The sequence below is a fragment of the Bactrocera oleae genome, chromosome 2 (assembly GCF_042242935.1).
Source record: "Bactrocera oleae isolate idBacOlea1 chromosome 2, idBacOlea1, whole genome shotgun sequence".
NCBI lineage: Eukaryota > Metazoa > Arthropoda > Insecta > Diptera > Tephritidae > Bactrocera > Bactrocera oleae.
The window spans coordinates 12,443,452-12,467,868 of NC_091536.1; the positions used below are offsets into that span (position 1 = coordinate 12,443,452).

General features: G+C 34.0%; 2 protein-coding genes across 3 annotated transcripts in view; one reads left to right on the top strand and one right to left on the bottom strand.

Annotated features, from left to right (window-relative positions):
- Positions 1–24,417, bottom strand: part of msi (RNA-binding protein musashi) — a 308,511-nt gene that overhangs the window by 117,431 nt on the left and 166,663 nt on the right. The gene's annotated exons all lie outside the window — the stretch shown is intronic.
- LOC106620828 (juvenile hormone esterase) lies at positions 20,250–23,611 on the top strand. The gene is made up of 5 exons (XM_014239451.3): positions 20,250–21,163; positions 21,467–21,592; positions 21,647–22,667; positions 23,043–23,175; positions 23,251–23,611. The coding sequence occupies exons 1-5, from the start codon at positions 20,903–20,905 to the stop codon at positions 23,396–23,398; spliced, it is 1,689 nt and encodes a 562-aa protein (XP_014094926.3). The 5' UTR covers positions 20,250–20,902; the 3' UTR covers positions 23,399–23,611.

The following is a 24,417-nucleotide window of genomic DNA, read 5'->3' on the forward strand; positions in this document are numbered from 1 at the left end:
ATTTTTGTTGTATAACATACTCAGAACATTTTGATCTAGGAGCACTATTTGTGTTGTTTACTGTAACTTAAAATATTCATGTCGGCCAAAAAATTAAATTAATAACGAACATTTTCGCGCGATTTTTTTCTTTATTGTACTTTCGACGTGGATTAACTCAGCAGCAGTGCATCGATGAAATATGGACTTATTCAAGTACTACAATTGATGCTAACATATTTTTTCTTATCTTCGATGTATAGTATATAAAGTTTTTAACAATACTTTATGGCTAATAGATTTTGAAAATTTATTGTGTTTTTATGAGTCTACATAATAATGTCGGTATGTCAGTGCAACCTTCTTAACTGATTGTATTATACGTCAAAAATACAATTTATTATCTACACTACACGCTGCCATTCTTAACTATTTTTTTATTACAATAATTAATGCTTAGTTTAATCTGTATAAAAGCAATATTATTTTTTATATATTTTTTTATATACTATATTTTTTTTTTTAATATTATATGTACAGATTTTCTATAATTTCTGGTTATTATTAACACATTTTTCAGACAATACCATTAAAGGCATACAAATAGTTACGGGAACTAACACCAACAACAAACGTGTTATAAAAATAATAAATTCATGCTAAAATGTATTAAAATTGTAATAAATATGACAACACCAATAACCATAACAACAATTACCAAACAATAAAATTTAAATAAAAAATCATGGTGTGAAAGCGCAGCAAAACAATGTTTGCAACTATAAATTGCCCCAAAGTATATAAATTAAAATTTAGTAGTAAGCAGACAACAACAGAATGCATAAATTTTGTACGCATAACTACTTACATGAACGCATACATACACAAATAGTGTGTAGAGTTAGCGGTCACTAGATACTACTACAACAACATAAAATGTACGAAAACAAACATTTTATTGTGCTCATATGATAAATAAAATGTTTGACGGGGCGTATGAGCAACATCAAATCGTATACGCAAGTTATACGTTCTTTATTATTATTTCAACTGTGAAGTGGAGCAAACTTTTTGACTATTTAAAGCATTTTCAAAAGAATCTATGTTGTGCACAATGAATAATAAAAATATATAAAAGTTTAACTCCGATTATATAAATCTGACAACTGACACTGTAGGTCGAATAGTGTTGTGGTTCTCAAAGAGTTTCGAAGCTTTCGTAAATTTTGTTGGTTGTGAACTGTAATTAATATTTAATTTAGCTAAAGAATGTTTGTAATTGTATGCTAACATATAAATATTTTTGACAACTGTGTTCATTAAAAACTTTATTTATTTTATTTGGTTTTAACAAAATTTTAATAAATTGTGACACAGTAGAATATTCATTCAATTTACGTTTGCTGCTAATATGTTTATGCTTGTGGGAAAAATAATAAAAACATTACATACTAATTAAAAGCTTACACACCTGCACATACACAACTTTATGTATGTTATGTTATTTTATAACCGCAAGCATGTAAATATCGCGAAAACAATAAATGATAAATAAATATTAAATTGTTTGCTTGTCTTATTTATTTAAATGAATATTTATGTTCTTAATAAACATTTGCATTATGTTTTTTCTACTGATAATTAAAATACATATAAAGCGGCTACATAATACTGTGTATGGTAGCATATGAAGTAGAACATTTGATATTACATTAAATTTAAATATAAATAAGTGCAAATGAAAACCAAAAATTTAATAAATTGTGGCTCGCAACTCTAGGAGTAGAGAGCGCGGGTTTGAAACTTGGCTTGAACATTTATAAAAACTTGTATGCATGCATATGTTAGCGGGCAATATAAAACCCACTTCGCATTGAAAAGTCCATAAACAAAACGAATTTGCTACAAGCAAATGGCTTAAGGCTTGTGTGACCACATATTTCTTGTTTAATATCCGACATACAATATCCGTTAGAAATGCTCTAACAACATAAAAAAAATGTTTGCTGATACTGAAAAACACAGAGAGACATCTTGAGATAATGATCTGACAGTCTGCACAATTTCTTTTCTCCCCAATAAGCTGTTCGTTTGTCGAAACCGGCGATAGCGGACCACTATTGCATATAGCTCTCATACAAACTGAACGATCAAAATCATGTCCTTATACGGAAAACTTTTTTATTTAACGAGATATCTTCACGAAATTTGGCACGAATTATTGTTTAGGGCAACGGTACATTCCCCAAGGCAACGCTAAAATATTTGTGGAAATTTTCCAGATCGGACCACTATATCATATTGTATATATCAATAAATCATATATTATAAATCATGCGATATTTACTATGGATTCTAAAGAAGTGTGAAAAAATGGAAGAGAAGTTTCGTTTCTACTCTGCATCATCAAATTAACATTTCGTCACAAAAATTTTCAGAACTTCTACTTAACTTTTATGACAGGCGCTCTACGGTTACCTCTCAAGCTAAGTAATTCAATGAGTGGGTCTTCTCGATTTGAATATATATTTGAAAAATTGTTTGCTCTCAATAGAGTAAATTTAGGTTAATACTTTGGGAATATAAAATACCAAAAATATGCAAATACTCATTGGTCTGTGATGGATATGTGAATTACTTGGATTATTTATGGTGGTGTTTGGTCTATCCTTGTACTTTTGTATCTACATACATATGTGAATACTTAAGTGATATTAAGCATATCAACATTTTATATAAACAAGCTACGCTTTACATTAATAAATCATAATAAATTAATCAAGGTAATATACATTTACTTAACATATATTGTAATTTTTATAAAATTTTACAGCTGTTAACTGTATTTTCAATTAACTATTTATGCCTTATACAGTATAGTAATGATAATATTTGGTTGGCAGCCAATTTTATATAAATTAGTATGTCTTGTAATTAAAATGTTATGTAGTTGTTGCTATTGTTATAGCTTAAACTTTGAAAACTACATATAACGGTATAGATATATATAAATGCAGAGGCAGGAAATGAATTTTTGGCAAATTGTCAAGCGTCGTGCACACAAGCACCAACAAAAAAAAAAAACATACAAAAAATTGAATGACAACGCCAACTTGAGATTAAAAGAACAACAATAAATGTGGAAACAATGCGCAGTTATGCCACTGACAACAATAGCTTAGAATATACAATTTTTAATTTCCTGTGCTATGGCTGGACTTTAGGAGAGGCAGCAAATGAATGAAGCATGGTGAGGCAGGACGGAAATGCGGCATGCTTTTTAGAAATTTTAATGTATACACATAACTGTATGTATATACATAGATATAGCATTAAAAAATGCAATATATGATAAAATGCCGAGCTGCTTGTAAATATATGACAAGCATTTTGATTTTGAGGAAAAATTTAATGATTTTTTGTCATTTAACTAACTGAACCGTTGCTAAATATAACTATTTTATTTAATAATGTCCCTGTCTTATTCTCGGACTGAATTCTAACCTGTTACGGCTTTTTTAAAACCAGTCGCTACGAAAAATAATGAGGCAATAATGAGTAGGCACAATACTATAAATAAAAAAGCGTTTTATGGAGCATAAAACTCAACACTATGAATATAAAATATTTTTTAATATTGCTAGCTGAATCTTTTTAAGCACTCAATGATATATTTTGCAAAAAAATTATACCATTTCTCTCGATAATATTTTGCCAAAGTATTTCCTAAAAATAATATGATAAAATTTTTTTATTTAATTTTGTATAAATATTTCGGTATTGAATTTTGTTCGATAACTTGTTGAAGCTACTGTATTAGTATGCAAGAAAAAGACAACAGATACAAGATTAAAGAGCACATTTTTTGTGACAATCCAAAAAAGGCAACTTTTACGAATTAAATAAAAACAAAACGACTATGTGTTATATGACTTAAAATTTATATGTAAATATACCTTATGCATATTCTAACAAACTACAGTAAATTTTTTGAAGAAAATAATTAAAAATTTTCCGAAATTTTTCTCCGTGGATGAAACCAAAACCAAAACAAGAAAACATGTTAACTTCGGTTGTATCCACGCTAGAATACCCTTCACAAATAAAGAAGTTTCCATACAAGAAATTAATTTTCATCGTTCAGTTTGTATGTCACTATATGTTATAGTGATCTGATCTGGATAATTTTTTCGAAACTTGTAGCGTAGCCTTAAGCAATTATCTATGTTAAATTTAGTGAAGAGATCACTTCAAATACAGTCGTTTGCCATACAGGAAGTTAATTTTGAACGTTTAGCTTGTATGGCAGCTATATGTTATAGTGGTCCGATATCAGCGATTCCGACAAATGCGCAGCTGTTTGAAGAGGAAAGAACGTGTGCGAAATTGCAGAACGATATCTTAAGAACTGAGGACGTATAAACAGACAGGCGGACAGACGGTAATTGCTAAATCAATTCAGCTTAACACACTAAGCATTCTACGATATGTCACAATTAAAATATAGAAATCTTACAAAGTATTTTTCTGGAGATATTACAAAAAATAGTTAAACAAATTATTCAGTATGCTAATATTTGTTAGAATATATTATATAATATGATATAAACATATATTCACATATGTATACTTATGCTTAAAGGTTATGTTAAACTTTTTCTTAAGAAACAACAACAGCAAGAAACAGCAAATTATTAATTTATATTATTAAAACTACAAATATATGCAAAGCATAACTACAAAAAAAAAAAAATAATGAAAACATTACAACAACAAATTGCGACACTTACTTGAATTACGGAAGCTTTTGCTATTGTTGTTGCAAAGCAGTTTGCAGCTGAAGCTCGATGTCTATCTACATATGAGCGCATTTGCATATGACCGGAATGCCAACCATAAATGAATATATCTATGTATATATGTATGTATGTATGCATATATGTATGTATGTGTATGTATATAAGTATGTACATCTGTATGGTGTTGTGGCCAGAGGCAGGTGTGGTTCTTGCTTTTGAAATACATTGGGGTTGGGTTGGCTTTCTGGGTGAATTGTTTACCGTAATTTGCATGCATAGTTATTTGGCTACACACATATGATACACATACATATACATTTAGATATTTACATATTTACTACACTAAGGGGCGTTTTGTGCGCGTGACCAAACACATGCATAGGACATACACGCACACATTTTAGTCGATATATTTACATATAGCGATATGTCTCGCAAGAAATACGTCAATTCAATTAATTTAATTTATTATGCAAATACTCAAGTGCGTGTAATGCTAGTGTAGATGAGTTGGCAGAGTAATTACGTTTATTCACCAAGTTTGTCAATCGAAAATTATACTATTATAAATTAAATTAATTATCAGTTTTGTAATTTTTTATGGCTTAGATAACTTACAAGAGACTTGCATTGAAATTAGTTCAAAAAGTCACTGTCAGCTTACCTGAAATGAAAAGAAGGATAAATTTTATTAAATAATGTTGACTTTGAATTTACGAAATATTTTTAAACATAATATTAAGAATTCACTGCAAATTATTTTTAATCAATACTTATTCTAAAATATACCTATTTGTTTGTATTAGACGAGAAGCTTTTGAAAATGGTAAAAAGTTAAAAAAATTTGTAGTAGGTTGAACCCATTGGAAACGAAAGATAAAATAATAAAAATGAAAAGAAAAAATTATTTACAGGCGACCTGAAGTCGGAAAGAAGATGTCGAGCGGCATGGTTTGATTTTCAAGGGTTAAACACGGTTTATATTGACTTCCGGCAAAACTACGAGTGCTAAAATAACAAAATTATAAAGCAAAGTTGTAGGTAAGGAAAAAATCTACAACACTTTTTCCAATTACCATAAAAGATATGTGAAAAATTCAAATAACCCAGTTTTTGGTTTTTTCATTTTTATCTTTTACAAAAACAAAAATCATTCACGAAGTTTAGAGTAAACCTTAAACTAATCAAGGTTATACGAGGGCTGCTGTATAGCTGGCTGGCCTAGGCAACACTAAGTGTTGCCAGGTGCAATCTGACATTTCCATTGGAAAGTTTGACATTTTTTAGCATAACATCACTCAGAACGTTTTGTCATTTAATCGTGAATTGTTTTGTTTACAGGGAATTAAAAAATTCATCTCGGCCAAAAAATGGAATTAACTCGTGAACATTTTCGTTATAAAGTGCCGTAACTGAGCACTTAATTAAGATACATAACTGTAGTAAAACTGCAATAACTCACTGAGTAAAAGGGCCACAAGCCTAAAATCTCACAGCCAAGACTGTAGGGAAAAGCTTTATTCGAGCCGATGTAAAAAGTGTACGATGGGCGTGGCACCGCCCACTTTTAGGTGTAATCTTATATCTCAAGAACTACTAGACAAATTTTAACCAAATTTGTTGTGTAAGGTTTTCCAATCATCCTTATCGTAGACAACTTCGGACAACTACCACGCTTTGTTCCCTTTTAATAAACTTTTAAGTTCCATCTCATTATTTCTTTTTACAGTATACAAATCAAACATCAGTGAAATTATCAACACAATTAGTGCCCTCAAGCCATTGCGTCTTAATCCCAAAAATTGTCGCAATCGGACTATAACTTTTCAAGGACACAGACACTAGATATGTGGACACCAGTGCATATGGCTGATTTTTTACCGAACAGTCTATTGAAATTCGAAGAAAATATTTTTACTTAACCCCCATATGCCTAATATAAATGCTTTCGAACTTCCGGTTGACTTTTTATGATCAAGGGTAAATGTCTAAATCTATGAGTTTTCAGAATAAGGTAAAAGAAGTACAGAAAAAATTTTCCAAACTGTTCTGGGTTATCTAACCTATAATAGTCCAAGACTTTTCTAAAACTATATTAAATCATGCTCAAACACTCTATTAATTAAGCGATTACCAAATAAACACCTGATTGTTCTCAATTTACCATAGAATGGACCAATTAACTAATTACACAATTAATACTTAATTGACTGCATGTAAATGGAAGAAAAATATCTTTGTATCGAATTTTGTTGGAGATTTAACAAGAAAACAAAAAATTATATTGCAATGCTTCAAATAGCGGGAAAAATAAGTTTTCTCTTTTAAACCAATTAGCATCTTAATTACCTCAGCTTATTAACTAGTTTAAACAATTACACAAAAACACACTTTTTAGTTGACTAGAATAATAGTAACACATGCAAAAAGATTTGAATACTCTTGGAGCTGGCAGAATATTTTACTGTCATATGTTCGATGTTCTACGCCGCTGTTCTCTTCGCTAAATTAAATCATCACAGAAACCTTCGAGAACTGTGTGAACATTTTAGTATTATGTACTATCCTTTCTTTCTTCCTCACTTTCTTCTATAACAATCGAAGGAGTTGTTGAAAATTGAGGCGACACTCCATGACTAGATGTAGCTAAGATGTCTGCAATTTGCACATCTCCCCCATTTACTATTCTTTATCTCTTTCCCTTTCTTTCCAGATGCTCTTCTCTCTGTATATACGCGAACTAGTCTTTCAGTTTTTGAGATATCGATCTGATATTTTGCACACCTTCTTTCCTCCCGAAAGAGCTGCTCATTTGTCGGAAGCGCCGATATCGGACCACTGTAGCATATAGCTGGCATACAAACTGAACGATCGAAATCAAGTGCTTTTATGGAAAACTTTTCCATTTGAATTGATATCTTCACAACATTTTTTATGGACTATTGTCTGAGACAGCGGTGCAAACTCCGAAGAAATTGTTCAGAACAAGTCACTATAGCATATAACTAGCTGCTATAGAAACTGAACGATCAATATCAAGTTCTGGTAAAGAAGGGTATTATGGTTTCGGTTCAACCGGTGTTGGCGTGTTTTCTTTACAAATAAATACAAATAAATTAAGCAATCAAGAATTCTAATTGCCTTTACATAAACTAATCGCAAATGCGCATAACGAATTGAAGTTTTTAGGTTAACAAAAATTAATTTCAAAATCAGTGTTCCACATGAAAACTCAGCACTAACTACAAAACAAAAAATTTTTGTTTCTTAATTTTTTTTCTTGTTTTTATAATTTCTTAATTGCCTTACAAAAGTGACAATAGTAATAGGGGTTTACAAGCTTTTTCGTCGCTATTGAAACACCAGAAATATGGCTGTCAGTATATATATATGTATGTATTTAAGTATATATGCATATAGGTTATGCCACAAATTCTTAGTCGCCGTAACCTACTCATTTACACCGCTCGCAACACCCATAAAACACACACCAACATGCGCAACGATTGCGGCTTGTTTGCGCGAAATCGTGCGACGGTTGCATGCAACAGAATAGTACACAGAACATAGAGTTCTACTTTTGCACTTTTTTTATGGGCGATTCTTGCGAAAAACCGTAGACAGTTGACTGCGAAATCGAAACTTTAACCAAGCGAAACGAAGCAAATCGAAGGCAAAAGTGAACGAGTGAAGATAAAAGCAGGTAAACAGCAGTAGGCTGCCTGCCACGAAAGGCTGCTCAAGGTGAACCAGTTGAGACGCCTCGATGCAAAAAAAAAAACATAACAGAAAACCGAAATAAAAAACAGTAATTTTAAAAAAATAAAAATAAATAATAAATAAAACAAAAAAATTAAAGTGTAAATAAAGCATTGACATGTAAGGCAAGAATAAGCAGAAATGCTCAGTAAAATAAAGAAAATCAACAAGCTACTGAAAGCGTAAAATGAAACTGCACACTCATACATCCGCACAACAGGCACACATGTAGGCAGGCGATTGCAGCCAGAATGCGATTCGCAAATGCAAACATGCAACAATAATAATAAATGCCAGTAATTGCAACACAACAAAGACAAGAAATGGAAATAAATAAATGTTTTAAAGGCTGTCTCGATAAGTATAAGCCGTAAGTTTTAATAAATATTTGTATTAAGCTTGTAATAAGCTCGATGATTTTTTTACATTTTTGAGGTCTGAAAGCAGAAAAAAGTCGCCAAAGGCTAGATCCGGGGAATACTCAAATCTTCGTGGGTGACATACCTAATACTTATTTTTGATATACTTAGAGTGTCAACTTCCTCGAACAAAATTGCTTTTGATATCATTTATACCCTGAACTAGGTATATTAAGTTTGTCACGAACCTGCTGGGAACATTGGTGATCCTATAAAATATTAGGTAAAGTAAAAAGTTCGTTCGGTTTTTTATTGATTTTTCAAAAGATGATAACTTTGTGCGCATTTGCCCGATTTAAGTCAAATATGCGCCGTTTTGTTCGTAAACTTGTTGCCAACGAGATGCCAACTTCATTATATCCCTCTCGTAGAAGACTACGTCCCTATTGCCAAAAAACTCGGAGAGCCAATTTTCACAGGCCTCTCTTGAGGTCAAATTCTCACCATTAAGCGCGTTCGCCATGGACAGGAAAAGATTGTAATCACTTGGTGCCAGGTCCGGACTATAAGGTGGGTGCTTTAGAACCTCATATCCGAGCTCCAGGAGCTTCTGGCGAGTCACCAAAGACGTGTGTGGCCTGGCGTTGTCCTGATGGAACACAATTCGGCCTCTGTTGATCAAAGATGGCCTCTTCTGGATGAGTGCTGCCTTCAAGCGGTCCAGTTGTTGGCAGTAGAGGGCCGAATTGAGTGTTTGGCCATAGGGGAGCAGCTCGCAGTAGATGATTCCTTGCCCATCCCACCAAACACACAGCAAAACCTTCTTGGCCGTCAATCCGGTCTTGGCCACCAACTGGGCCGCTTCCCCGAGCTTTGACCACGACCGTTTGCGCTCGATGTTGTCGTAAGGGACCCATTTTTCATCGCCAGTCACAATCCGCTTCAGAAACGGGTCGATTTTGTTGCGATTCTGCAACGATTTGCAGATGGAAATTCGGTCCATCATGTTTTTTGCGTTAGTTCGTGTGACACCCAAATATCGAGCTCCTTTTTGAATCCAAGGTTATGCAAATGGTTCCAAACGGTTTTCTGGCTTATCTTTAGTTCCTCAGCAATTAAATAAATGCTCACGTGACGGTCTGTTTCCACTATTTCCATGATTTGATCGCAATTTTCGACGACAGGCCTCCCGACGCGTGGAGCATCTTTGACATCGAAATTACCGGAACGGAACCTAGCAAATCACTTTTGTGCTACACGTTCGTTTACAGTATTGGGCCCATAAACTAAATTAATTTTTTCAACCGCTTTGGCTGCTTTTTCGCCTTGATCGAAGAAGAATTGTAAAATATAGCGAGTTTTCTCTTTGTTGGTGTCCATCTTTGACGAGCGCTCACAACGAACTGAGTAAATCAATCGAAAAACTGCCAAAGACAAACTTTTAGCGCGAATAAATACGCTTTCAGCGCCGTATAGTATGACATGATGCGACACATAACACTAGTACTATGGGCAATAACGCCATCTCTTTGATAAAAACCGAACGAACTTTTTACTTGACCTAATATATGGTATATATGACTGGTCAGCGTGACGAACTGAGTCTATTTAGGCATGTCCATATGTCTGTCCGTCAATCTGTAGGTAAGCGAACTAGTCCCTCAGTTTGTGAGAGATCGTTCTGATAATTTGCGCACGTCGTTTTTACCCAAAAACCTGCTCGTTTGTCGGAACTGCCGAAATCTGACCCATACGTTACATTTGTGTCACAAAAAGACACGACTAAGCAAAGTTTCCATATGGAACAATTTCGAAAAAGCGTCCTTGTATCCAAATTAAATTGGATAATTGTTAGTTCCTTCACGTTTAAAACTGAAAAATGAAGTCAATGGACTCTATGTTCAGCGCTACAGACAAATGATTATCGGGTTTTTGACTCTCGTCGATGATCCATCTAAGTGCCAGTATGATGTTAGAACGAGTCATACAGCGTGTGAAATTAGGTCTTTATTTGGACGAATTTTTGTTGCACGTATCTTATCAAGAAATGAATTCCACATAAGCTGCCTAGTTCAAGTGATTTCACGCTGTTAGATTAACTTATTGGAAGGTGCGTAAAGTCGATAGCTTATGTGAATTAACTTGCTACGGTTGACCGGTTGGAAGTCAACATTTAGTACGTTTGCGGGGAGATAAGGGCAACTATGACTCTACCAAGAGTTGCTAAATTGAATTGACTTTCTAATGCGTAAAACTGGTCAATGCAATTATTTTGTTTTGAGCTGAATTGTTTAACAAATTTACCCGCTTTAACTGTTACTCTGAAGATTCAAACTATAAATTTTACATAGAGGTAAAATGTTCAGAGCCATTATGCTCGTGAAAAAACAAATTCTTCGTTAATATAAGAAAATGTTTAAGTGCTCCAAATGAAAGACCCTTTAAAAGTGCGACAGCAACTAAGATAATTGTTTTTTGTAAAGTTTTTGTTTTCTCATAATGTCAGCCAATAACAAAGCAAACATACATAGGCACATATGTAAGTTGGAGTCAACATTTGATGGCATAAGGAGTGCAACAAAATTCGAATGCGTGCGCATTTCAGCGTTGCCAACGACAATTAAGAATTAATATTTCATAATTACAATAACCGAAGACTGCAATAAGCGCCTGCCGGCTCATTAGTAAGCATGTGAATTATGAAGCGTATAATATTGCACAAATGCGCAATGACAAGTAATTGAATATGTTGTGTCAACAACTGATTTTCCGCAATTTAATTCAGCGCTGTTGCAGTGTTGAGTTAGAAAATATGGTAAAAAGTTAAAAAGTCGTTCTTGATTCATAACAAACACGAATACTAGCTTTTGGCGTGTATGTTTATATATACGTAGGTTGCCATTTATATTTCGGGATTTGGCAACCCTAGTGTTGCATTCTGGCAACTCGCAACTTTGTCGTAAGGTTTGACATTTTTGTTGTATAACATACGCAGAACGTTTTGACATACGAGCGCTATTTGTGTTGTTTACAGTAACTTAAAATATTCATCTCGACTAAAAAATGGAATTTAATCACGAACATTTTCTGGCGATTATTTTTGACAAATTTCGACGTGGATTAACTCAGCAACAGTGCATCGATGAACTTAACATAATTCAATTTTCGGCGATGAAGCTCCATCAAGGAGCAGTGTTTATTGATGGTGTGGTGAATCACAAGTGTCTAACGTCATGAGATGTCTATAAAACTTAATTCACATAATAATATATCAGAAATTTTTTAATGATTTTTTCCAACTAGACTACAATATTTTTCTCTTTCGTCCGTTTTTGTATATTTTCGGATGATTGCAAAATTACTTCTACAAACAACAGATCTTAGCGCAACAAAAAGAAATCACTTAAGCGATAAAATTAGATGTCAGAAACCAAAGCTTCGCAAAATTGAATTATCCACAAACACACACACACATGTGAAGACACACTATAGAGTCATAGGAGGACATATGTATAAGTACACACAAATATATGTAGTTTTTCAAAGATGAAATCAAAAACTTTGCTGTGTTAGTGGTATAAGCGACAGTATATTAGCCAACTATTCCAATGTATCAAATGCATATGTGTGTAAGTAAATCTAGAAATTTAAATCCATGCTTCAAACAAAAACAACAACAACATGCTAAAAAAAATAAAAATTAGAAAAGCTATAAATATGATTTGTATGTGTTAGTAGTTAAGGACCCATTAGACACACACACGCCCGCTCGAAGCATGCCACAATGAAGCAAATTTACTGTTATAACACAAACTGAAAGATTTTCCATTTGCGCTATCTTTACTGTTGCTTTTTTATCACAGCTCGCCGTCTTTTGCTATTCATGGAATTTCGAGCACGGAATTTGGAGCATATACTATAAAGTACGCATGTATATGCATGTAGGTTATAAATCAAAGAGAGAAAAGAATTGGTCACACACCCAGTGGAAATATTTTAACGATATATTAATATAACTATTTTTATACCCTGCACAGAGTATATTTAGTGTGCCACGAAGTTTGTAACACACAGAAAGTGACGTCGGAGACCCTATAAAATAAATATATAAATGATCAGTATGATAAGCTGAGAGGATGACTACATCAGTCTATATATATGTATATATATATAGGTATATATATAAGCGAACTAATGCTTCTATAGCTGCCATAAAAACTGAACGATCAAAATCCAGTCCCTTTATGGAAAACTTTTGAATTTGACGAAATACCTTAGAAATTTGAAATGAGTCATTGTTTGAAGCAACAATATAATTTCCGAAAATATTGTTCAGATCGGATTAATATAGCATATAGCTGCCATACAAACTGATTGATCAAAATTCAGGCGTTGTATAGAAATTTGTTTTTGTTTGACGAGATATCGGCACGAAATTGGGCATAGGTTATTGTCCAAGGCAAAGGGTACAACCTCCGAAGAAATTGTTTCGATCGAAACTTCACAGCATGTAGATGTCAGACCAATTAAACAATCAAAATTATTGGCAAGATTTTTTACATGCTATGATGCTATAGGAAATGTACATGTAAAGGGTATTATAACTTCGGTGTAGCCAAAGGTAACGCATTTTCTTGTTTGAATAATTAAAAATAAAGTACTTTTGGAAAATTTATTAATAAAGTCTGTTATTCCTGCATATTTTTGTTTAGTAGTTGGTTTTTATAATGTTAAACATTAAGTCATTACTAATTATACTTTTTTAGCACTTAATATTGAAACTAAACACGTTTACATATTATCTTCTATAAACAATTTTATATTACAAAATTTCGCATAATTCAGAAAGCAATTATTTCGATAAACTGCCTCATCCAAATTCCTATTGGGTATGCAAATGACATTCTTATCGATTATCTAGCTTAGTATCAGCTGAAAAATCAAATTGAAATGTGTATTTGACAGTACTCAGCAGCAAGCGATAACGAAGCAATTTCAAAATAATTGAAGGTTATGAAGGAAGATAATATGCTTTTATACAAATCTACTTATATTGTGGAGTGAACATTTTGAAGAAGGGACCCTTTTTAGTTGTTTTATACAAATATGTATAGTCGTTACTTATGTTCCCCTTATGCGCATGTAATGCCACTAAGTTTTGACCTCTCATAAGGCCAACAATCGTTCTGTAGTTCTTTCGAACCTCTGTTTTAAGCATTGAAATATTTTACTGAAATTCACTGACTCTAATAGAATATCCGACAAATCAATTCAGTCTTTTTTAATTATTAAAGCATTTTATATACGAGGCCCTTGCTCAATATTCACTCGTTAATTAAGTAATTAAGCGATAAATACTCTAATAGTAAGAGCAAACTTACAAACTAATAGTGAATTCCCTTCAAATTCTCAAAAGTGAACTCAGAGGTCAACGAACGCAATTAGTGAAATTAGGTGAAAAATGTGTCAAATAACATTAGTTGCTCATCTAATTTCATTTAAAGAGCTTTATGTTAAGTAAATATACTTAGCGCCAGCGCCTATAAAATGTGAAAATCTCACAAACACAGAGAGATATTTGTGTTAATACTCTCTTTGAATATTACGAGTGAATGCATTTAAAAGTGCGCACATCAGCTATGTTGACTCTACGATTCTATCTGTTTACACAGTCGAACTTCATTTAATCAGGAAAAATAAAATCCGGTTGGTTACCAAATCAATGGTGGTGCAAATAAAATAAAAATAAAAATATCAGATTGTGAGAAAATGCATTTCCTCCGCTTCATCGGAAACAATCAATTGTCAAGTAAATAAATGGAAGTGAATTACGACAATCACATTCATTTTATGTGCTGAATATCCTGATTGTCAGCTTGTTTACCCAATAAAGTTGCTCATGTGCGTTTGCTATACTTTTCAAACAAATTGAAACTGCTTGAACGACAGTCAGAGCGACGAGAAGTAGAAGCTACAAGCGAATATGCGCTCCACAATACTGAACGTGTTAAAAGCACTAGCAATAACGGTAACTTACACTTACTCGTATGCTAAGGTTAAGTCACAAGCTCGGCACGATTCCACTAGCAATAATAAAAGCGATAAATTAAACACTTACTTCACGTCACCTAAGAACTCGATAAAAGCTAACAATTAAGTTGTCGCATGTGGTAGTGTACCGTTAGACTTTATTAACCCAATAACTGTATATTAAAGCAAATGTTGTAGTAGGTAAACTCGAGAGGTATTGATGTACACTTGTACTATAAATGTGTCAATAAACACAACGATCAGCTTGTAAATCGCCTTGAATGAGAAATACCACCCCAAGAAAGCAAAACTAATGCCAGGCTTTGTCTTTTAGTTCGCCGAAAGAAGGACTGTCGAGAAGTTTCCACCTCACCAGTCAACCAAATGAGTCTGATAATAACGTAGCTTGGTGCTATTTTTAGTGAGGACTCCTGCGAGCTTAACGCTAGTTGAGCTCTGCTGCCGGAGTGAGTGCTTACTGCTACCTTATTAGCAGCCACTTCTACCTGAAAGACACTACAGTGGTCCGGTAGCCTAAATCTAAGCTTGACGGAGAGATCTTTACAGAAAACTCCTCTTCCTAGCTTCGATCCATCCGTGAAAAAACTCACTGCGTTTCTTCTTCAGCGACTTCTCCCCCAACCACATATCCCTTGTCGGTATATGAGCAGAGAAAAAGTCACCACGAGCAACCGCTGCGACGTAGTGATCCAAGTTTTCATGGATGCAGTTGAAGGAATTGAAAATTTTGGCGCGTCTATATACTCAGCTTCCCTAAGAGCACTTCGCAGCAATGCCCTTGCCGGTAATGTCCACAGGTGTAAAATGGCATTAAGTGATATTCTTGGTGTGATCCGCTATACAGCGGAAATGCCGATAAAAGCGGCTCTTTGGATACGTTCAACTTCTTAGCGATTGTAACCTTTGATGAGAGTCCCCACCTTTTCCCTATAGCTTCTCTAGAGCAATATAAGGCAACCGATGCTTTTTTTACTCTCTCTTTAATAATTGGTCTCCATGAAAACTGTCTGAAAAAAGTAGGATTGAATTTGAGCCTTCTCTAACATAAAAATTCGTAGATCTTTGCACCAAAAAGCTGTATCAGTTGCCCTCGATCATGTGACCAAGTATGCATTTCCAAGAGTATTTCGCATAAAAGGCCATATTATTAACATTACAACCTTTGCCAAATATCAAAATTGTTCCAGTTTAAAACCATAAATATTTTCCGCTTGTTAAACTCTAACAAGGGCAAAAACCGAAGTTTATTCCGTTTGATATTGGAGCAACGATACTTTTACACTAAGAATTAATGAACAAGACGCTGAAGTCAGGTATACGAATCACTCTAAAAATTAACTATTTACATAGTTGAGCTCGCGAATGCTTCACGTATTCTCAGTCGCAGTAGTTAAGAGAACATGCGCAATCTGACCTTTGAAATTTCTCCTTTGTTTGACAATACTCTAGAACTTTGTAGGAACAGTTATAGTTCAGAGGGACACAGACAGTCTAGCGTCTTAACTGTAAAAATATAACAGAGCTGCTAAAAAGCCTAAATCTGGGCCTCGACATTTATAGTCGAAACGACTGAACGCGAAATACGATCACGATTCTAGCCGTATAAGCTACAGTTTTTTTTCATAGCAAACTTTTTTCTCTCTAGCATTCATAGTTGAAAGCATATCGAGATTTCGTGCTTTCGTAATTTTATTATAGGGTTATAGAATATTACAATAGTTGTTACACAATTTCGCAAGCATAAAAAAAATCGGCTTTTTAGCGCCTATTGCCACTCTCGCTTTTTATCTTTTCCAAAAAACTGTTTACAACCCGTTGAAGATCCCTCTAAATATGCACATAACTGTATGTTTGTATATTCGACTCGTCACATCACTGCTAGCCTACAAATGTGTAAACAAAGCGTAAACGTGTAGGAATTGTAAATATTTGCATACAGTTTTCTGTTTGTGTTGTTTTTGTTTGATTTTACTTTTCTCTCTTTTTCAACATTTCAATGAATGAATGAACTCATCGCGGCATTGTTTGGTTAGTAGCAGAACGCCTGCAACTCAAGCCCGGCTAAGTGAAGTCAAGTCGACACAAACAAGCCAAACACCCTCATACACGTACATTCATATATATACCATATACAAACAGGCTTATACATACATATAAGTGCAGGAAGTTTACGCTGATGCCAATTCGCTCGCTCACGCATACCTACATACAAGTACAAACTTGCTCAATCATGCACCGCCAAGCTTTGCAATCTCATAGTCGGCCATTCTTGACACTCTGCAGGAAGCTGTCGCACACAATTGCACACATACCATCCATAGTACCGTTATTACTGTGCCTCATAATTACATACACACATACATACATATGTTTGGAAGTATATGCAACGAACTTTCTTCGTTAAATTTCATCGCCAGACGCGTTGATTGTAGCGTGAATGTTTTCACGCTTTTGGCGCATGTGTTTGTGTGTGTGATTTCAGATCGGTATCTCAAAAAATGAGGGAAGAGGACATGGCTAAATTGACTCAGCGTCATGCTGATCATTTATATATAATATATGTATACGTTTTATAGTCTATATGATATAAAAAGTAAAATTATTGTTAATATAAGAGTGTCAATAGTTAAGAGAAGAGTGGTGTAAAACTTTTCTATCTTATATGCCGCACAAGATATCTCTCCTCTTTTCGTTTTCGTTTTTCTTAAGTTAAATACTTAGTGCTCTGCAACTCTGCTCGGCTATTGTGATCCCTAATTTGTATCATAACCAGTTTTCTCACTCGATGCAAAAATTCGATCGAGCAAAATTTAATAGACTTTAGATGCGTACCGTGTAGTGGATTCGGCAGTATTAGTCGCGATCCCGACAAAAATTAATGTAGTTGTTCAAAGAGATTATATGAACGATGCACAATCGACTGACCTCGGATTCTTCAATTGGTAACCGAAAAAATCAGTTTTTTATCTTCGAATACTGTTAAGTACTATACATATGTATATAGCAGTTCCGTAGCTATCAGCGTTTATAAAATTTACGCTCGAGGCCCGTATCGAAATTCTGCCAATTCTTGAGCTTTATGCTTAATAGCTTTCGAACAATGTAAACGCATTTAGGGTGGCGAAAGTAAGGTATAAAGTCAACCAAAAATTTTAAAAACTTTGTGTTAGGTATATTGGGGCTACTTCCTGTATTGACCCGATTTTATAAATTTTTGACACAAACCATATATTATCAGTTATGGTATCTATCTGAATTTCAAAAATATATCCCACAGATTGACCGATACTTTCGGTAAAATGTCAGCAATATGCACATATCGATATTTGGGGGTTTGAAGAGTTATAGTCCGATTTAAACAATTTTTAGAAATGAGATGAGATATCTTATGTGCACTAATTGTACAAGGTTATGTTCCACTAACTTTATCCTTTCCCTATTTATATAGTCTAAAATGAAATGATCATATGGAATTGAAATGTGATTTATGGAAAGTAGGCGTGGTTGTTTTCCGATTTCGCCCAGTTTCACAGTATAACATGCAAATGTAAGTATAACATTATCCACCAAATTTAGTTGAAATGGATCGAGTAGTTCGAGAGGTATAGAATTTTACCTAAGAGTGGCCGGTGCATGTCCGTTGTCCAATTTTTACACCGATTCCTATAATTTTATGATTTTTAAGAATTTAGTTAGTGAGTTATGCACATTTAACTGTTTTATATTTCTGCAATTATCGGCATTTTGTGGGCGTGGTAATGATCTGTTTTTGACCATCTTCAAAATCAAACATTCAGATAATGCCAAGGAACAAGTGTACCATGCTTCATTAATATATGTTAATTTTTACTACAGACGGTCGGATGGACAGTCAAACAACTGGAATCCAAGACATCTAGTTATCCTGTTCCAATTGGTAGATATATATGTCTATTGTTTATAGATTTTTCAAGATATGGAGAAGTATAGAAGCGTTGTGAGCGCTCCATTCACCTAAGTATGTCATATACACATGACAATATGTACTCTTCCGTACTACTACGCTCTTACTAACGGAAGCTCATATGATCGAATAGGTCACCCGACCAAGTGAAATGTTACGCCGGTTTTGTTTTTGCATATAAATTTATTACTCAACCACTGCTGCAGCCTGTGGATTAAAGCAAACTCAACAAAAAATACCCTTTAATTGCTCAGATCACATAAGCCGTCATATTTGCTTATGTATTTGCTAAAATACGTCTCACATTATTTTGACGTTTCAAATTAAATAGTTTACTGCTGTTCCTGCTGTTACCAATGGCGCTGGTGGCTTTTATTACTTTGCCACTTTCAATGAAATACAATTGAATTTTGTATATAATATGGTGCCAGGGCTTTTAATTATACTTGGTATATATATTAACACAGGGTTATGTGTTATGTATTGTACTTTTGAAATTTAACGGTGATTTAATACATATGGAATTGTTATATAATTTCTTTTTGATTATTATTCATTGGCTAATCTAGGTATGCCCTGGTATTGTGACTCAGAAATTACATTATAAAATGGTCGACTGGAAAATTCTTGAAGAATTCTTATACTTACATATATTTTCATATATGTATATTTATATTATGTTATATATATGTATATGTATTTCTCTTTCGCAATATATTATTATATATAAATAATAGTTATGCACAAAGGCTTAACTGTTTAAAATTGACAATCAAGCCTGACAGCTGTCAAAATACACTCTGTACTCTCGAAATCTCAAAATGACTGAGCACTTATTTAAATTCCAACTCCGTTATTTATGTGCGTATTTGATTTCTGTTTCTGTGTTTTGTTTTTGTACTTTTCAAAGCAATACAAACATATTTGTGGATAGGTTCAATCGTAGAGCTGAAAGTTTCATTAGAATTTAATTACACGAATGCCGGCGAAAGTGAGAGAAACCAATTGAAACAATTTAGTTGGGAAATACTCGTGACTGCAGCGCGTTCAACTGGAGCAATGAGTGAGCTGTTTAAGCAAATAAACCAAATTCAATGAAATAAAATAATAAGCAAACATACAAACAACAACAAACATGTATAGCGATAGCAGTAGTTTATACGCTCTTTAATTGACCAAATAAATTGTGAGCGCAATGAATGTCGGAAGCGTGAAATGGAGATTACGGGAGCTAAAGTGATAAGAGTAATCGAATTGCACTGTTGAATCAATCGCTCAAATTAATTAGATTCTACTTTCTATTTTTTATTTATTTTAATAGTTTTTTGAAGAGAAGATAGCAAGATAATAGTAGTTGAGTGCGATTACTAGATTTCTTCGAAATAAATTGATTAAACTTGATTAAGTAGATTGAAGCAATTCAATAACATTTATATAGTGACGGTGAGTTACTTTACGAGCAATTTAATAAAGGGCGTTTTTCTTGTCAATTGGTTTTCTAAAGGAAATAAAATACATGCATTATAAACATAAATATTTGTCATTATGTTTTAAAAATGATTTTGAATAAATGATCGCCTCAGCTGGCTCAAATAAAATCCGGCCGAGAAGCCCACTTTTTGTAGCAATTGGGACCGTATGTCAGCAATAACGCTCCGATTATTCTATTCTAAGTTGGTATGTAAGCTGAGCTTTGAGCTATAATCAATTTATACCAGAATGTACGTAGTATATAAATCGTTTCTCTCATTTCGATTTGAAACGAGCTCACAGATACTTCGAAGATCGCACAGTCCATTATCATTCAATATTTTAACTTTACACTGTAAGTGTTTTGTAATATGCTTCGGTTGGTTTCTTATCATCTCTGTATAGTGGAAGCTCGCTCATCTCATTTTAAATATCGCGAAATATTAACAAGACCACAGCTGATATTATTATCATAGTTTGTTTTCAATACCAGAATCACGTAGAAGTGTTAACGCTGTAATTTTCATTTAATATATTTGTGAATGAACATCATGTTTTCAACTAAATATATGTCACTGACTAATTCCATTTACTGGCTGGCATTATTCAATTGTTTAATGAACATAGGTTTGAGCATCTCTACGTCGGTCAACGGTAAAATTATCGAAATCGAGTTTAATGATCAACAACAGCGTAAGATTACCGTTGCGGGGGTGTCTAATAAAATTTGGACCGGTGAGGAGTATTATGCATTTCGTGGTATACCGTACGTGAAGCCGCCAATTCAAGAGCTAAGGTTCAAGGTAAGAGTTTTGATACGGTATGGGAATACATAGAGGGAGGCAGAGAAATTAGTAAATATAGAAATAGAGCGAAATTCGATACTCGGAGTTACTTAGGATCTTGTGTAGTATTTGTCCTGTGCAACCCAAACAAGGCGACTTTACCTTGCATTCGCTCATAACATACACATTTTAATAGTTAAGAGTTTACTTTAAGCTCTGCTTTGACAGTTATTCTGCTAGAATATTTTATACATCCAAAATAAAAAACAAAAATTCTACCTAACGCTAGTAACATAATTAATCACTCTAAATTAATTCTAGGATCCACAACCACTTGATGAATTACCCAGCTACATCGATGCACGTTACGATGGACACGATTGTCCGTCTATTTACGCCACAAATGCCTCAGAGCATTGCCTCATACTCAATATTTATACGCCAACCGTAAGTTTCATTCACGCAGTTCCTAAGTTCAACTTAATAAATTTCATCTTGCAGAACATTGAAACCGCTAAATTGCCAGTACTTGTTTTCATACATCCCGGTGGTCTGTATATTGGCTCATCGCTGAGTACATTTATCAATCCCGTTTATTTACTTGCCAAACCCATTGTGTTGGTAACATTCAATTATCGTTTGGGTACGCTCGGTTTCCTGCAACTTGGCACCCGAGAAATACCTGGCAATGCCGGATTCAAGGATCAAGTGCACGCAATGCGTTGGGTACAGAAATATATTAGACATTTTGGTGGCAACCCTGAAGACGTCACTCTTATGGGTTATAGCGCTGGTGCTCTGAGTGTACATTTACATTTGGTGTCACGCATGTCGCGTGGACTTTTTCATAAAGCCATTATAATGAGCGGCTCACTGCCACCGCAGACAGTGTTGCCACAGCATTCACAATTGGATTTGCTGCGTAAACAAGCGCGTGTACTTAATTGCACTGAAGTAGTGGCTGAAGCGCAATTATTAAATTGTTTACAAAAATTTAACGGTAATGAAATCGCTGCAACACTACGTAGTCTTTTCGTCTTCGGCAAGGATAATCCGATTTACATATATTTACCGGTGGTTGAATATGATTTTGGGCAGGAGCGTTTTTTAACTGAAAATCCATTTGAAAGTCTTAAACGTGGTGAATTTTCGAAGGTACCTATACTAATAGGTTTTACCAGCGGTGAATTTTGTCAATCAGCGGTGGATATTTTCAAAGATTCGAAACTGGAACGGCGGTTTTATGAAGATTTTCAAAAATTGGCGCCCGAAATATTTATGTACGCTAGTCATAATGGAAATTTGAGTGTGATTAACGAAAGATTGCAGCAGTATTATTTGCCAAATTTTAAGGAACTGGATCATACGAATTTGGCGCATTTGTGTGACTTCTTCTCGGATGCGATTATTCGCTTTGGTGTGCAACGTTTAACCGAATTAGCTGCTCCATATACTAAAGTATTTCCTTACAGCTTTGAATTTAGAAGCGAATTTAGCAATTTGGACTATCTTCTACGACCGGGTAAGTAGTATTTACATTTGCAAACCCGACTCTAACAAACAAAGAGGTTTTAAGTAGGTGATGTATAGCAGTTGATTTGAGAAGGAGACAATGCTCTTCTCTTAAATCGTTAATAGTTATGAATCCGCTATCTGTACATACTATTGGAGTCAAAAACTTGTTAGAGTTTCAAAAAGTGCCAACCCAAAGTTACTATGTAGTATAACTTTAACTTAAGTTAAGTTTCTCTGAAAAGGTCTGAGCCAAACTGAGTGAAAGCAATCTATGTCATTCCGTCCTCACCTTCACCTTCATCTCGCCACTTATGTATATTACTTTCTTCTTCTTGTTTTAGTCTCCAATATATTTATTAACATTTAATTTACATAATTTTAGCGCGTGTCGAACACATGGATGATTTAATGTATTTATTTGAAATGAATGCTAGCGGTTTTAAGCGGAACTATTCTAACACTGCATCTATGATACGACAGTATACGAAATTCATATATGAATTTGTAATATCTGGGTGAGCTTTAGAATTATAGTGTGCTCTAACAGCACGAACTTTCACAAAATTAAAACACTTTTTTTCAATTTCTAGTTCATCACTGTTTGGCAAGCTCCCAACTTACCCTGCAGGATATACAAAAATATGCCGTTCATTGGAATTCCAGCCGGGCACTAATTTTGCAAAAGATATCTATGAAATGTGGAAAAGCTTGTTTCATTTAGTTTATAACAGTAAATGAAATGTTGAAAGGTTACCTGGTAACACCTTATCGTATTGAAAACTTATTATACCCAGAACAGGGTATATTAAGTTTGCCGCGAAGTTTGTAACACCTAGTAGGAAACATCAGAAACTATATAATAATATATATGTAAATGATCAGTATGACGAGCTGAGTCGACTTAGTCATGTCTGTCTGCCCGTCTCTCTGTATATATGCGAACTACTGAAACTTTGCATACGTCCATTTTTCTCCAAGAACGATATTGTCGGAATCGCCGATATCAGACCACTATAGCATATATCTGCCATAAAAACTGAACGATCGGAGCTGGTATGGAAAACTTTCTCATTTGATAATATATCTTCAAGAAATTGGGTACGAACTATTATTCAAGGCAACGGGTTAATATCCGAAGAAATTGTTTAGATCGGCCCGTTATACGTTATAGCATATACATAGCTGTCATACAAACTGATCGATCAAAATCTAGTCTTTGTATGGAAACTTTTATATACGTGAAGGTTATTATCGCTTCGGTGCAAATGAAGTTAACGTTTTTTGTTGTATTATACTCATTTTACTCATTCAAATTGAAGTCAGCAACGCGCTTGCATAATTGAATTACCTCACTTTGCTCAGTCCATTGCCAGCAAAATGAACTCTGACGCTGGAGGTGGAGATTAAACCAATACATATGTATATGCTTTCATATGTATGTGCTACCTAACGGCTATTTAAAGCTGCCCCGTGCAAATGTATGTATGTATGGCTGTATTTACAGGTGTCTGCGTGCACTTCATTTAATTCTGAGTTGCTTAATTGAATTGAGCACTGCAGGTGATTAATTGAGCAAAACGATTGGGGATTTCAAGAGCTTTAAACGTTGAATTGTGTAACTGGCGAAAAGTGTATCGAAATAAATACATATATATATATTTTTTTTTTTTTGATTCTATGATAATTTAATAAATAATTAGTAATATTGGGAGCAAATGCATTCTTATAATTTTCATTATGGAAAAATTAAATATTCG